At 61.5% G+C, this 15,144-nt stretch overlaps 1 protein-coding gene across 2 annotated transcripts in view; it reads left to right on the forward strand.

Moving 5' to 3' along the window:
• LOC103614282 (semaphorin-3F) overlaps positions 1-11,806 on the forward strand; it is an 18,494-nt gene extending 6,688 nt beyond the window's left edge. The window contains exons 2-18 of one of the 2 annotated variants that reach the window (XM_017732394.1): positions 1,778-1,938; positions 2,107-2,169; positions 2,575-2,694; positions 4,020-4,100; positions 6,213-6,306; positions 6,627-6,746; positions 7,814-7,953; positions 8,031-8,145; positions 8,333-8,402; positions 8,509-8,653; positions 8,769-8,991; positions 9,760-9,848; positions 10,116-10,157; positions 10,325-10,482; positions 10,563-10,630; positions 11,094-11,227; positions 11,306-11,806. In XM_017732394.1, coding sequence (XP_017587883.1) covers positions 1,778-1,938; positions 2,107-2,169; positions 2,575-2,694; positions 4,020-4,100; positions 6,213-6,306; positions 6,627-6,746; positions 7,814-7,953; positions 8,031-8,145; positions 8,333-8,402; positions 8,509-8,653; positions 8,769-8,991; positions 9,760-9,848; positions 10,116-10,157; positions 10,325-10,482; positions 10,563-10,630; positions 11,094-11,227; positions 11,306-11,716 — 2,234 coding nt within the window. In that variant the 3' untranslated portion in view covers positions 11,717-11,806. The remainder of the gene's footprint in view (positions 1-1,777; positions 1,939-2,106; positions 2,170-2,574; positions 2,695-4,019; positions 4,101-6,212; positions 6,307-6,626; positions 6,747-7,813; positions 7,954-8,030; positions 8,146-8,332; positions 8,403-8,508; positions 8,654-8,768; positions 8,992-9,759; positions 9,849-10,115; positions 10,158-10,324; positions 10,483-10,562; positions 10,631-11,093; positions 11,228-11,305) is intronic. The other variant, XM_008632183.2, reaches the window with a different exon arrangement.
• The last annotated feature ends 3,338 nt before the right edge of the window (positions 11,807-15,144 follow it).

Raw genomic sequence — 15,144 nt, forward strand, 5'->3', positions numbered from 1 at the left:
CGCAGTGGCGCCAGGCAGGGGGAGGGGCCTGCTGTGGGTGGTGGGGTGAGCGGCCCCCCGGCCCCCCATCCGTGGCACTGTTCCAGTGCACCTCTGCCATGGCCCCCTGCCTGCAGCCCAAACTCCAGCCCTTCCACATGCCCACCGTGCTCGTCCCGTCTGTCCAGCCCTGGCAGAGGGGCAGGCCCCAGGCCGGGAGCGGTTCCTGTCCCCACAGCCCGCTCTCACGGTTCTGTGTGTGAGCACTGGCCTCACTGCCATGGCCCAGCGGGTCCAGCAGCTGTGCTGGTGCCCCACTGCAGGACTGGGGAGCACCGCTGCCAGCCGGGGAACAGAGGGGGTGCCCTGGATGGGGAAGGGACCCTGGTGGTACCTGTGGGATATTCCAGTGCCTCATGCGGCCGGGAGGTCAAGGAGATCTGCAGGCACTTGGCCTCCCGTTGGGAATGGCAGCTGGGGGCTGGAGCCCTGCCCGGTGCTGCCTGGAAGCTGGTGTGATGCTTCCTGACACTGACCTGCGGGACCCTGCTCCGCCCCTCCCCGGGAAGGGGGGTCCCCAGAGCTGCTCCCAGTGCCTGCACAGGACACCCCTCTGCAGGGAGGGACAAACTCCACAGGGTGAGGGTGCTCTTTGTATCAGTGTATCATGGGTGTGGCATCCCATGGCTGTTGGTGGCATCCAAAGAGGATGACAACTCTGAAGAGTATGGCATCTGGGGCAGATGGCATCCCATGAGGGTGACATCCAGTGGCTGAGGGTGGCATCTGATGGTTGGTTGTGGCATCCAAAGAGGGTGACACCTTTTAAAAGAGTGGCATCTCCAAAGGAGTTGGCTTCAGAGGCACATGGCATCATGTGGAGGTGGCATCCAATGGCTGTTGGTGGCACCTTAAGAGAGCAGCACCTTCAAAAGGAAGCATATGGGGAAGATGACGTCCCATGGGGGTGGCATCCAGGGCAGATGTCATCCCATGGAGGTGGCATCTGATATTTGGGGGCGGTATGCAAAGAGGGTGACACCTCCAAGGGGAATGGCACCTCCAAAGAGTGGCATCTCCAAAAGGTGGTGGCCTCCAGGGCAGATTGTATCCTGCCGGGGCGGGGTGCTCTGTTTTACTCCTGCCCTGGCCCCTGCCGCGTGGTTGTTGGCACCGGCCCACATCATCTGCAGCACTTCTGCCTTCCATCTGGCTGCCTCATTGCACTTGTGAATATTCATGACCCTCATTATCCTCTTTCACTCCTTGCTCCCACACTTAGGCTAAAAATAACTTTCCAAGGGGGATGGGGTGTGGGGGGCGGGAGGCTCATCCCCTCCCCTGGAGCTGGTTCCTTGGGGTCCCAGCTCCCCCATCCTAGGAGCCAGAGGCTTGGCTGGCACTGGGGGTCACAGTGCAGGAGAGGGATGATGCTGGAGATTTTGGGAGCTGTGCTCTCTGGGCTGGGGTGGCAGAGAGCCCCTGCCTCCTGCCCCATCGCAGTGGCAACCTCCACTCCCTGCTGGATCTCCTGAGCACAGGTCCTGATGATTTCTCTCCTGCCCACTCTTGGTTGTCCCAACTGGCCACGAGCATCTCTGTCATTGTCCCATGTCCTGCATAGAGGTTGGCAGTATCATGGTGCTCATGGAGTGGAAAGTGGGGCACCAAGGGACTGGAAGGCGGTGAGCACCTCTTCTCATGGGGTGTCCTCCAGCTGGGCCCTGTCTTCCCTCAGGGATGACCCTGAAGACAGGAAGTCCCTAGGGTACTGACCCTTTCCTCTTTCCCCTTGTAGAGCTGAAGGCAACAGGCACAGCACACTTCTTCAACTTCCTCCTCAACTCCAGTGACTACCGCATCCTACTGAAGGACGAGGACCACGACCGCATGTATGTGGGCAGCAAGGACTATGTCCTCTCGCTGGACCTCCACGACATCAACCGCGAGCCCCTCATCGTAAGCTGCCAGCACAGGGCAGGGGGGAGCGGGTGGAAGGGGGTAATTGGGCACTTTGGGGGCCTTTTGGATGCCAGGGCGAGAGCTCCATGGGCATAACTGGTGCTGGTGGGGCAGTGGTGGGGCCATGTGGGAGTCCTGCTCTGCACTGGGTTGGTGTTTCCACAGATCCATTGGCCCGCGTCCCAGCAGAGGATCGAGGAGTGCATCCTGTCAGGCAAGAACAGCAATGTGAGTAGCTACCATGAACCCCCTTCTGGCAGTGGAGTGGGGCTGGTGGCTGGCACTGGAGGGGGATTCATGTCCCCGTGTCCTACCCTGGAAAAACCCTCCCCCAGCATGAACAGACATGTCAAGATGGGGTGGCACTCCAGGGTGTCGCAGTGTCCTGTCACCTATTCTGTTCCAGCCAGGCAGGTCCTGGAGAGCTTCCCATGCAAGTAGGAGGCCAAGCTCCCCATGCTGCTTCCTCTTACCAGCCAGGGCTGGGCCCTCCAGCTTGCCAGCTCGTGGCCCATGCCAACCCCTGATCCGGGCTGTCCAATGACCCACTCCATCCCATACCCACACCAACATGGCCTAACCACAATCTACAGCCCCCGTGCTTGGGTTGACACGTTCTCCTCTGCTTCCCAGGGGGAGTGCGGCAACTTCATCCGCCTGATCCAGCCCTGGAACCGGACACACCTCTACGTGTGTGGCACTGGCGCCTACAACCCCATCTGTGCCTTTGTCAACCGCGGGCGCAAAGCCCAGGTGAGGGGTGGGAGGGACGGGGGTACTGAGTGGTGCCTGGCACCGTGGTGCTGGCACAGCCAGCTGGGGACTGTGGTGGGGTGGGTGCTTGGCTCGGCTCTGCTCTGCTGGCTGGTGGGAGGGGTTGGGGGGCTGAGGGTTGGGGCAAGGGCAGGCTGGGGGTGACCATGGTTAATGGTGTTGTGCTGCTGAGCGGGGCCAAGCCATCTCCACAGACCAAGCACTTCTCCTTATGCTGGAACTTGGCTATACTCCGATGGCAGCTTCCACACAACGTGCCCTCCCACCCTGCTGGCTGCAGCCACTGCTGGATCTCCGCTGGGACAAGGGACCCGTCAACCCAGCTTCCCACTGCCAGTCTGCTGAGCCCCTCACTGTGGATTCCAAGGATGCTTGGCACCATGCCAGCAGCAGTGCTGCACAGGGAGAACCCTGCAGAGATTGTGGCAGCACTTGTGGCTGTGTCAGGAACAGCTCCGGATGGATGTCACCCAGTGCCAAGGACCACAACATGCAGTGAGAGGGTGGCATCAAAGCTGCATGCCACCCGGCAGGATGTGTGGCAGACAGAGAAGCATTTTCAAGACAGCCCTGGGAGGGAGCCAGTCTCTGCAAGTAGCAGCATGAGTATCCCAGGGGTCCCAAGCCCTGTGAGGTGTCTGTCCCCTCCACACTGGGGTGACAGGTCCCAGGCCGTGTCTTCTCCTGAGGTTGGAGAGGGAGTTACCAGCTCAAACAGAGGGAGGATCACGTCGCTGGATATAAAGGACAGGTGTCTGCCTCAGAGCCCCCAAGCCTGGCACGGGCACTGAGAGAGGTGGATGCTACTCAGACCAGTCCAAATTGGGATTGGACTGGGACTGGAGATCAGCAGCATATGAGGAGGACCAAGGGTGCTAGTGCATTTGAGGACAGCACTAGCTGTCCAGCAGAGCCAGTGGCAGTGTGGAAGCGTTCCAGTGACCCCATGGTGCTGATACCTTTGATGCTGAGGCATTGTTCATCAGCACAGGAGGAACAAGGTGGCCGGTGCCGTTTTGAGCCCCCAGGTATGAGCCCTGCCTGGCTGGCTGTGGGCAGCCATCTCTTCACTCTCTCTACCCCATGCTAGGGCACCCCAGTTCTGTGGGAGAGAGCAGAATCCATCCTGGAGAAGCTCCTGCTGGAGGCCAGCCCAGCCTGGAGCATCAAGGAACCCAGGGGGACAGCAGTGCTGCTGCTCAATGGGCATCCGTCACCCCAGCTCTTGGGGTCCCCTACTCACCCCTGCCCTGGGGGTCCTTCCCCTGCCGGCGCTAACTCTCTGCCCTGCTCCTTTTCCCCAGGGGTTTCCGCCGAGCCAGCCGGGAGGCCGGGAAAGCAGATCCACCGACAGCCCCCTCAGCCCGAGACCAGCACAGAGCAAGGTGGGAACCGGTGTGGGAGCCCGCCGCAGCCGTGCCCACCTCTCCCCAGGGGCACGCCAGAGCCGCGGGCTCCTTCGTCCCACTGGCATGCTTCCGACCCCTGGGCCGGGCGCCCCGTGCCGTGGGCATCCCCGCCATCCCCTTCCCTCTCAGCACAGCATCTCCCGGCCACCGGCCTGGCGTCGGCTTTCCTTCTCTCACTAACTCTTTCCTCCTGGTCCATGTAGGATCCCCCCCGTGGGGGACACTGTCAGGGATGGTGGCTTTCCACCCACCGCTGACTTTGCCTGACTCCAGACTTGCTGTGTCCCTTGGAAGTGACACAAGGAAGTGACCATGTGTCAGCAGAGCCACAGGGCTTGGGATGATTCAGGGGAGGATGCCAAAGTGATGTGCAAGAAGGTGTTTGGGTAGGGCCCACAGAAACATTACTGAGCAGATGTTTCGCCTTGCCCCAAGAGGGACTTGTGTCATCCTGGCAGGCAAGTGCCCTCAGGGAGGTGACAGCATCCCCAGCTTCTGGGAACACCCCAGTGTGCAGCAGATGCAGTGTGCACCCTGACAGTGTCACCCCCGAGCCTCTCCCCTCCAGACTAACATGGGTCAGTGCATGGGCTGGGGAGCATGGGGGACATGGGCACCCCGGTGCAGCCTGGGGCTCCCCCAGCCCCTCAGGTGGTTGGGGGCAAAGGGTGATGCTTGGCAGTGAGCATCTCTTCGACTGCGGGCAGCTCCTGCTGCCAATTTCCCAGTGCCAGCTGGGAAAACACTCTTGCCATTTTAGCCCCCTCAGGTCACCCCAGTTCCTCCCTCCCTGCTGGGGAGAGGGTGTGTGTCCTAGCAGGAGCTCCCTGGGGGCTGCCAGCACGTGCTTCCCAGCAGCTCCGGTGCATTTCAAGGTGCATTAGCCGATCAGCAGTGCCAGCACCACAATGGCTTCCATGTTGCCTGACCAGGAGGGTGAGATGTGCAGCCAGTGCCAGGGCTATGCTGGAGAGAGAGAGGTTGTCCATGTGAGGCGTTTGCCCACCTCAGGAGCAGGGCCAGCGTTGGGCAGAGGCGTTTGTGATGGTGATGGTGGCACAGACAGCGCAGCGATGCAGATGGTGAAACATGGCTGTGCCCGTCTCTGGGCCCACATGCTCCAGAAGGAGCTGGTGTGAACAAACTCTCCAATGTGAGATGCCCGTGGTGAGATCCCAGCCCCTCATCCCCTCCTGTTCTTCCCAGAGCCAGTCCTCTGGCAGGACCCTCCTGGCCTTTCAATGGGGCGTGGCTGTCACCATGTCCATCACTCATGTGCCAAAGCCAGGGCACAGGGCCAGTGGGCATCTGCCTGATTTGGTTGCTCAAGGTTCCCCCCATGCCCAGGCTCCCCATGGATGCTCCTGTGCTGCTGCTTTGTCTCAGCTGAGGGTGGTCCCTCTGCCAGGCTGAGGGGTGATCTGGCTGGGCCAGCCTGTCCCTGTGTGCCCCTAGCCAGCACTGGCAGAGGATTTTGAGTGTGTCTCCAGAGGCAGTGTGGGTCTCACTCCTGGCTGGGAATGTGTGGTGGTGCCAGGGATGGCCATAGGGAAGGCAGAAGTGACAGTGGGAAGGCATCCCATGGAGCAGACACAGCATCTCACCGTGTGAAGAAAAGCACTGGAAAATGGCCCCTGGCGAGAGAAGTACAGTGGGTCCAGCAGCCGAGCTGTGCCGAGCTGTGCTGAGCTGTGCCGCAGGCCAAACCCTGCCTGCTGAAGCTGCTGGACTGTGTGACCTTGCTGGGCAAGCGGCGATCTGCAGCACAGCCAGCTGGAGTGAAGAGGCAGTCAGAGGGGGATGTTGTCCCAGACCTGGGAGATGGATGCCCCACTTCAGCCTGGTGGCTCAGCCAAGTCTCCAAGTGGTGGAGGGCATGGAGAAGCACCCAGCATTTTTGGAGGAGTCACTCACAGGAGCTTCAGCTTCTCAGGAGACCTGCAGACCCCTTGTGTGGTCCATCCGCATCTGTCCTCGCTGCTGTGCGCCATCCTGGAGCAGGCTGCCTCTCCTGCTGGGCTTTGGGAGCTGTCACATGAATGGAGGGGTGAAGGTCTAACCAGCTGCTCTATTTGCTTCCTTCTCCAGGATTACATCTTCTACCTGGAGCCAGACAAGCTGGAGTCGGGCAAGGGGAAGTGTTCCTACGACCCCAAAGTAGACACCGTCTCTGCATTAATAAGTGAGTCCTGTGGCTCCCTGGTGCCAGGGCTTCCTGCGCTGGGCAGAGGGAATATGCAGGTGGGATGGAGCAGCTGCTCCCACCAGGGGCAGGGTTCCTGCTCTGCTACCCTTACCTGCTCCAGCTGGCCAGGCACCTGGCTCAGCTGAGGTGGGGATTGTGGTAACAGAGCAGTGCCAACCTCCAGAACCCTCTAGAATGGTCACAGGCAGTGGGTCTGGGTTACCTGGTGGCTACCAGCCAGGTCTGGGGCTGGCAGTTGAAGAAGATGGGTGGATGGGATGAGCTGGGGGTTCCTGGCTGACCTCTGCTCTCTGCAGATGAAGAGCTTTATGCTGGCGTCTACATCGACTTCATGGGCACGGACGCAGCCATCTTCCGCACCATGGGCAAGCAGACGGCCATGAGGACAGACCAGTACAACTCCCGCTGGCTCAACGGTGAGTTCAGGTGTCACTGGCCCAGGTGCCCTGGGGACCCCTTGGCTCCAGCCCTAGAGATGAGACCTGGCATGTGGTCCTGCATCCTTGTGCCATGACAGAGACAGCAGCCAGCCTGGGCAGGTGGGTGGGTGAGTGGGTGGGTGGACGGATGGAGAGATGATAGACAGAAGATGTATTGGTGGATGATGGATGAATGGATGATTGGTGATGGATGGATGGATGGATGGATGGATGGATGGATGGATGGATGAGTGGAAGAATTGATGATGGATGGATGGATCATGAAGGATGCATGGATGGAGGATGGATGGATGGATGGATGGATGAATTGATGATGGATGGATGGATGGATGGATGGATGGATGGATGGATGGATGTGCAGGCACAAGAGCAGGGATAGCTGTGTGGGGCAGTGACAGACATGCCTGGAGCTTTGCTGGACGGTGGGAGCAGACAGCTGGTGAGAGATGGGGCTGGCTCTGCTGGTGTCTGTGCATGGGATTCTGCAGCGCTGAGATGTCAACCGTGTTGCCTGCAGTCGGTGACCCCAAACATTCGTCCTGCCCCCCTCGGAGCACCCTGCCTATGGGGCAGCAGCTGAGTAAACAGAGCAGAGCAGATGGGATGATCCTGCCGGGCCGGGGAGCCAGCGGGGTGGTAACCCGAAGAGGGGGAGCTGTCAGCGCAGGCTGGACACCGGCTGATGGATGGCAGGGAGAAGCTTCCTGAGAAGCTTCCATGCTGTGTGCTTCCTTCCTGGGGGGAAGACTGGTTCCCACCACCTTGCTCATAGAGCTGATGTATCCCTTCAACCTGTGGACCTCAAGGATGCTCCCAGGGACCTCAGGGATGCTTCAAGCCTCTCCTGGTGCACTAGGGATCAGAAAAGACAGCCAGTTCCTCAGATGCAGCTCTTGCCCTGTGACCACAGCATTGCTTTTCCAGGAGTGGGGTGATGGTGCAGCAGAGGGGGGCTCAGCATCCTGCTGTGGATGGGTGCACAGCAGCCATGGAGCAGGGGTGCCGCTGGGCTGATGGTGCCGTGCTGTGCTGTGCCATTCCAGACCCAGCCTTCGTCCGTGCCCAGCTCATCCCTGACAGCAGCGAGAGGAATGATGACAAGCTCTACTTCTTCTTCCGAGAGAAGTCGGCTGATGCCCCACTGAGTCCCGGGGTCTATTCGCGCATCGGGCGCATCTGCCTGGTGGGTGTGGCAGAGGACAGGCAGGGAAGCAGGCAGGGGGACAGGCAGGGCTGAGCACAGGGGTCTCACTGTTGCAGAATGACGACGGGGGCCACTGCTGCCTTGTGAACAAGTGGAGCACCTTCCTGAAGGCCCGGCTCGTCTGCTCTGTGCCGGGACCCGACGGAATTGAAACGCACTTTGACGAGCTCCGTGAGTGTGCGAGGAGAGGGATGGGAGCCTTCTCTACCCCTGCAGGCTTGGGGGGCACCCTGGGCAGAGCTGGGGACCCCCTTGCTGCCCCCTGCCTCTTGCTCTTCCATGGGTAACTGCTCTCCCTGTACCCCCGGTGTCCCTGCCCACCTTCCCTATGGTGACACCTCCATCTTTCTGTCCCAAGAGGACGTCTTCATCCAGCAGACTCAGGACACCAAGAACCCTGTTATCTACGCTGTGTTCTCTGCTTCGGGGTGAGTGCTGACCCTCCTGGCATGGTGCAGCAGAGGAGGGGGTCCCAGCTGGGTGGGTGTCCTGGCAGTGCCATGACAAAGGTTGGCAGCAGGTCCTTCCCCCCAGGTCGGTCTTCAAGGGCTCTGCTGTGTGTGTCTACTCGATGGCTGACATCCGCATGGTCTTCAACGGGCCCTTTGCCCACAAGGAGGGACCCAACTACCAGTGGATGCCCTACACAGGGAAAATGCCCTACCCCCGTCCGGGCACTGTAAGTACCCCCCAGGCACCACAGGGAGGGGAGCCAGAGCCTGCCAGGCAGCTGGCACCCTCAGAGCTGTGCTGGGGTACCGACTCAGCGAGCACTGGTGACGTTTGTGCCACAGTGCCCCGGGGGGACCTTCACCCCATCCATGAAGTCGACCAAGGACTACCCTGACGAAGTGATCAACTTCATGCGCGCGCACCCGCTGATGTACCACGCCGTGTACCCCACGCACCGCCAGCCGCTGGTGGTCCGCACCAACGTCAACTACCGCTTCACCACCGTGGCCGTGGACCAGGTGGACGCGGCAGACGGGCGCTATGAGGTGCTTTTCCTGGGCACAGGTACCCACGCCGCGCACCGCGGGGAATGCAGCATGCTCCGGCGCGGCCCCGGAGGGCGCGGGCACCACCAGGGCTGGCCAGAGCACGGTGCCCTCCACCGCTAGAGCGGGGTGAGGGGCTGAGACTGCCCCCCCCCGAGATCCCCGCCCCTCCTCGAGAGTCCAGACTGTTCTTTCCCTGTCCCGATGCCGTCCCACAGACACTACTGTCCTGCCTGGTCCTTCCCTTAGCTCAGCTCCTATCCCTGAAGCTGCCAGTCCAGCATGATACTTCCCATCCTAGGGATTCTACCATCCAGCCTCATCCTTTCCTGACCCTAGCACCCATCCAATTTGCTTCCTATTTCCCATGCTAACCCGTCATCATCCAGCCCTGTGCCTTTCCTGCCCAGTTGCCCATTCTACAGGCACTGACATCCAGCCCTGTCCTTCTCAGACCTCAGTGCCCATCCTGGGGGCACTATCATCCAGGCCAGTGCTTTCTCTACTCTTAATGGGCACCTCAGAGCCCCCGTGATCCATCCTGGTCCTTGTCTTGCCCTGTTGCCTGTCCCCATGCTGCCCTGGGTGGTGGCAGTCTCTAGGCACCTGAGCTGGCACACTGCACCCCTGAGCTGGCACACAGCTACCTGCCACAGCAGGAGAGAGATGGGGATGGGCTTCGGGGATCCTTCCTCCCCGCAGCCTCAGCAGGGACCCCCTTCCCAGGCAGGGAGGGCACGGTTCCCAGGGGTAGTGCTGAGCACCTGGGCACTATGATGTCTTGCAGATCGGGGCACCGTGCAGAAGGTCATCGTGCTCCCCCGGGATGACATGGAGACAGAGGAGCTCATGCTGGAGGAGATTGAAGTGTTCAAGGTAAGGGCTGGCATGTCCTCTACTCTGCTGAGTGTTCTTGACCCAGCCAACCAGCCCCTTGGGACACCAGCCAGCCCCTTGAGACATCTTGGCCAGCTCTGGAGGGACTCCAGGCATTGGTCCTCCTGCCTGCTGCCCACTCGCGTCTTCCCCTGCCTGCTCCGCCTGCTCCAGCTGCCTCTGGGGGGTTTGGGGTGCTCACCCCAGGACTGTAGTGTCAGTCCAAGCAATCACCCCTCCATCTTCTTCATTCCTCCCCTCATCTAGGTGCCAGCACCCATCAAGACGATGACCATCTCTTCCAAGAGGGTGAGTCAGAGCCCGTGGCAGGGGGCTGGGTGGGGAGATCCCATCACAGGCCCAGCTGTGGCATTGCCCAGCTTCATCACAGCACCTTCCGGAACAGGAGGCACATGGAGGCCCTAGTGCAGTGGGGATGAGGTAGCATCTCACCCTGTCCTCTTTGTCCCCAACAGCAACAACTGTATGTGTCCTCGGCCGTAGGCGTGACCCACCTGGCCCTGCACCGCTGTGACGTGTACGGGGAAGCCTGTGCCGACTGCTGCCTGGCCCGGGATCCGTACTGCGCCTGGGATGGCAGCGCCTGCACCCGCTACTCCGCCTCCTCCAAGAGGTACAGGGCGGGCTGGGGAGAGGGTCAGGGAGTGACCCCCCAGCCCCAGGCTCCCCCTTTCACCTCCCACTTCCCCACAGGCGGAGCCGGCGGCAGGACGTCCGGCATGGCAACCCCATCCGGCAGTGCCGCGGCTACAACTCCAATGGTGAGTGGGGTCTGGGGCAAGTCCCTGCAGTGTGGGGCAGCTGGGAGGGGAGGCTGAGGGCACCCGCCGGGAGGTGGGGACATGGGGATTCTCTGGTGGGTTGATGGTTTGTATGGGAAGATACACAGATGAATGGGTGGATGAGTGGATAGATTGGAGAGGAAGATGAACATAGATGAGTGGATACATTGGGGATAAGAACAAGCACAGATGAATGGATTGGTTCATGGATGGATGGGCAGATGGATACATTGGACAGTAGGATGAACATGGATGGATAGATGGATACACTGGGGATGGAATATGGGTGGATAGATGGATGTGTTGGGGAGGAGATTGAACAGATTTGGATGGATGGATGGATGGATGGATGGATGGACGGACACCCACCCTTGGAGACAGGGTGGGCAGGGGAGCAGTGCAGTGGGAAGGGGGTGACCTGGCTGCCCATGGCCCCCTGCAGCCAACAAGAACACGGTGGAGGCCGTGCAGTACGGGGTGGAGGGCAGCACAGCCTTCCTGGAGTGCCAGCCCCGCTCGCCCCAGGCCAGCATCAAGTGGCTGCTGCAGAAGGACAACAGCGACCGGCGGAAAGAGGTAGGGCAGGGCAGTGCTCCGGGGGTGCCGGGGGTGCCGGGCGCCAGCCGGCTGAGCCGTGCCCCCTCTCACCCCCAGCTGCGGGTGGAGGGCCGGGTGCTGCGCACGGAGCAGGGCTTGCTGCTGCGCGCCCTCCAGCTCAGCGACAGCGGCCTCTACTCCTGCACCGCCACCGAGAACAACTTCAAGCACACGGTGACCAAGGTGCAGCTCCGCGTCCTCAGCAGCCGCGCTGTCCACGCCGTGCTGGTGCAGGCGGAGACCCCTCCTGGCCTGCCGGGTGCCCCCACTCCCCGCTACCAGGACCTGCTGCAGCTCCTCAGCCAGCCCGAAATGGGACTCCTGGACCAGTACTGCCAGGGCTACTGGCGGCACACAGCCGCCAGCCCCCCGCAGCCGCTGGCTGGCCTCAAAGCCAAGGAGCAGCAGGACCAGAAGAAGCCTCGAAACCGCCGGAATCACCAGCCAGAGACCTATGGGCATACATGAAACCATCATCAGGGACTTTGCTAGCACAGTGGTCTATTTTTCCCCCCTTTTAATATTAAAAATATCTATAAATAAATATATATATATATACATCCACGCACACACACACGCAGACACGCGCGCTCCCCCCTCCCACGGGAGGTGGTATTTATTTGTAGGTTGTACATAGTCAACCTGGGGTGGTCCTACCCCCACCTCCCACCCCCAGGGAGGAGCAGGGACCCCTGGGGAGGAACAGGGACCCCCGAGGTGGCTTCAGTCACCATCACTGTCTTCCCCCCTGCCAAGGACCCCCAGATCCATGCAGGGACCACAGGTCACTACAGCCACTGTCCCCACAGCTGGGGCATGATACCATGCTGGGGGATGGAGGTCCTGGTGTGGGAGGGGATGATGCCCTGGGGAGGGCAGGGGAGGTGAGGTGGGGAGGGGAGACAGGGAGGGGAGGCAGCACCAGACGAGGTCTGCCCACGGCAAGCTGGGCGTGGCCATCATAGCTTTGTGCCTCAGTTTCCCCACAGGGTTATGGAGGAGCAAGCGCTTTCTGTGGGGAAGCTGCAGACCACCAGGCAAGCTGAGGAGGAGGGTGCTGTGGGGTGAGGGTACATGGCTCTGTCACCTCCCCAGGGGCTTGGCAGGGGAGAGATGGGACCTTAAGGTAGGACCAAGGTGTTCAGGCAACAGTGGGGGCTTGGCCCCAGGGTCTTTGGGTGGAGAAGGGAAGGAGAAGGGGCCATGCTGATGTGAAACCTCGAGCAGCTGCTGGTGCTTGGTGACAGTGGCACCCAGGGGTGTTTGGGGCACCCAGGGGTGTTTGGGGCACCCAGGCCATCAGTCGCCCCCTTGGGGCACCCCGCTGGGTGTGGGGGGTTGTAAAGAGTGTACATGGGAAACACAGGGGTGACCAGGGCTAAGTAAGTGCTCCCTGCTGCAGCTGGGGGCACTCCCAAATAAACACTGGCTTTGGGACAGAGGCGGGCGCTTGCGTGTGCTCTGTAGGGGACGGACCTGGCCCCCACCACATAATCCCCTGAGCCCTGCCAGGGCTCCCCTGGGGGAGCACTGGGCCACTGGTGCTGGGGGACAGGGCAGGGGCTGTGGGGAGGTGGCGGTAGTGGGCAGTACTGCTGGGTGTTGGGGTACACTGTGCTGGGCTGGTGGCTGGCCGCCAGCACCGGGTGTTGCTGAAGGCACTGGGAGCACTCAGAGTCCAGTACTGGGGGCACGGGAAAGTACTGGAGCACTAGGAAATGGTACTGGGAGCTGGTACGTGGTGGTACTGGGGGCATGGAGCAGGGAGAGACTTTACAGAGGGCACTGAGGGTGGTAGTGGATGACACTGAAAGCACTTTGGTTGGTATAGGTGTGGTACCAAGCTCCTCTGAGTAGTTCCTGGAGGCACTGGGGTCAGTGCTGAAAGGCCCTGGGGGTAGTACTGGGAACACTGGAGGTTGGTACTGGGCAGTACTGGGAGCACCAGGAGAAGTACTGAGGCATTAGTATTTGGTAGTAGGAGCTGGTACTTGGTACTGGTAGCACTGGTAGGGTACTGGTAATAGTTCTATAGGGGTGGCTGGGGTTGTAGTGGGCAGTGCTGGGCTGTACCGGGGCATTCTGTTCAGTATTGGGGTATAGGAGGGGGTACTGGGCTGCTCTGGGCAGTCTAGAGAGGCACTGGTGTGAGCACTGGAGGTGCTGAGGCTGTGCTGGGGTCAGTACTGGGTGCACTGGTGGGGTGCAGAGCAGAGCAGAGCAGCAGCAGTGCAGAGCTGTACTGGGGGTGGTGCGATGCTGTGCTGGGGGTGGTGCAATGCTGTACTGGGGGCACTGGGCTGTACCGGAGGGTGCTGGGCTGTATTGGTGTGGTGCAAAGCTGTACCAGGGGTGCTCAGGGCTGTACTGGGAGCCTTGGGCTGTACTGGGGTTGTGCAGGGCTGTACTGGGAGCACTGGGCTATAGTGGGGGTTTTCAGGGCCATACTGGGGGCACTGTCCTGTACTGGGAGCACTGGGCTATAGTGGGGGGTTTCAGGGCCATACTGGGGGCCCTGTCCTGTACTGGGGGCACTGGGCTGTACTGGGAGCTCCGCTGGGCGCTTCCGCCCTCTGGCGGCCGAGCGAGGCGCTGCAGGAGAGCCGCGGTGAGGGGAGGGGAGCGCTGGGGACAGATGGGGGGACACAGCGGCACTGGGCTGTACTGGGAGCTCCGCTGGGCGCTTCCGCCCTCTGGCGGCCGAGCGAGGCGCTGCAGGAGAGCCGCGGTGAGGGGAGGGGAGCGCTGGGGACAGATGGGGGGACACAGCGGCACTGGGCTGTACTGGGAGCTCCGCTGGGCGCTTCCGCCCTCTGGCGGCCGAGCGAGGCGCTGCAGGAGAGCCGCGGTGAGGGGAGGGGAGCGCTGGGGACAGATGGGGGGACACAGCGGCACTGGGCTGTACTGGGAGCTCCGCTGGGCGCTTCCGCCCTCTGGCGGCCGAGCGAGGCGCTGCAGGAGAGCCGCGGTGAGGGGAGGGGAGCGCTGGGGACAGATGGGGGGACACAGCGGCACTGGGCTGTACTGGGGTCACTGGGGGAGTTCTGGCAAGGCCTGGAGCCACCAGAGGTGGGGGGACACTGCGGTGTCCGTGGGGATACTCAGTTTTGCTGGGGTGGCCACGATGGCAGTGGGGGGCACTGGGGACATAGGAGGGGGGCACTGGGAAGGCACACTGAGGGACCCAGAGCCACTGTGGGGGCTCACTGCGGTTGGGCTGCTAACACAGAGGTGGCACTGCAGTGTCCCTGGACGTTGGGCAGGGTTTCTTTGGACTGGGGGGGACATGGCCCCCACGCAGGAACGGGAATTGCTTGGGGACACTGGGATTTCTTCTGTAGTCACTGGGGAGTGTTACTGGGAGGGCTTTGGAAACCTTGGGGAGGGTATGCGGGTGTCCCTGAGGACATTGTGCAGGTGTTGCTGGAAGGCCTGGGGACGCTGCGGAGGTTACACTGAGCTGGCATGGTGGCACTGGGAGTGCACTGGTGGGTGCCTGGGTGCACTAAGAAGTGAACCCGGGAGGCATGGGGACATTAGTGGAGGGTTCTGGAAGGGCTCCTGGAGACACAGGGTGTGGTGACTGAGGCTGACCTTCTGTCACTGTGGGGAGTGCCCCTGGGGACACTGGGATGGCTTACTGGGGTGGGACAGTGGGCACTGGTCCAGAGCAGGGTGGATGACCAGAAGAGATGGGGACAAAGGGGACATTTACTCCCACTGTGACCAGACCCCAGCAGACACACCATCCCAGTCCCCAGTTCCAAACCCCTGGGGTCCACAGCAGAGCTGGAGCTGGGTAGGGGTCCCACATCCTCAGGGTGGCCAGGTCACTGCCCTAGCCCCAGGGTGGAGGCAAAGCCGGGGGCTGGTCGGGCTGGGCCCCCTCGGCAGAA

The sequence above is a fragment of the Corvus brachyrhynchos genome, unplaced genomic scaffold, assembly GCF_000691975.1.
Source record: "Corvus brachyrhynchos isolate BGI_N302 unplaced genomic scaffold, ASM69197v1 scaffold4, whole genome shotgun sequence".
In the NCBI taxonomy this organism is placed as follows: domain Eukaryota; kingdom Metazoa; phylum Chordata; class Aves; order Passeriformes; family Corvidae; genus Corvus; species Corvus brachyrhynchos.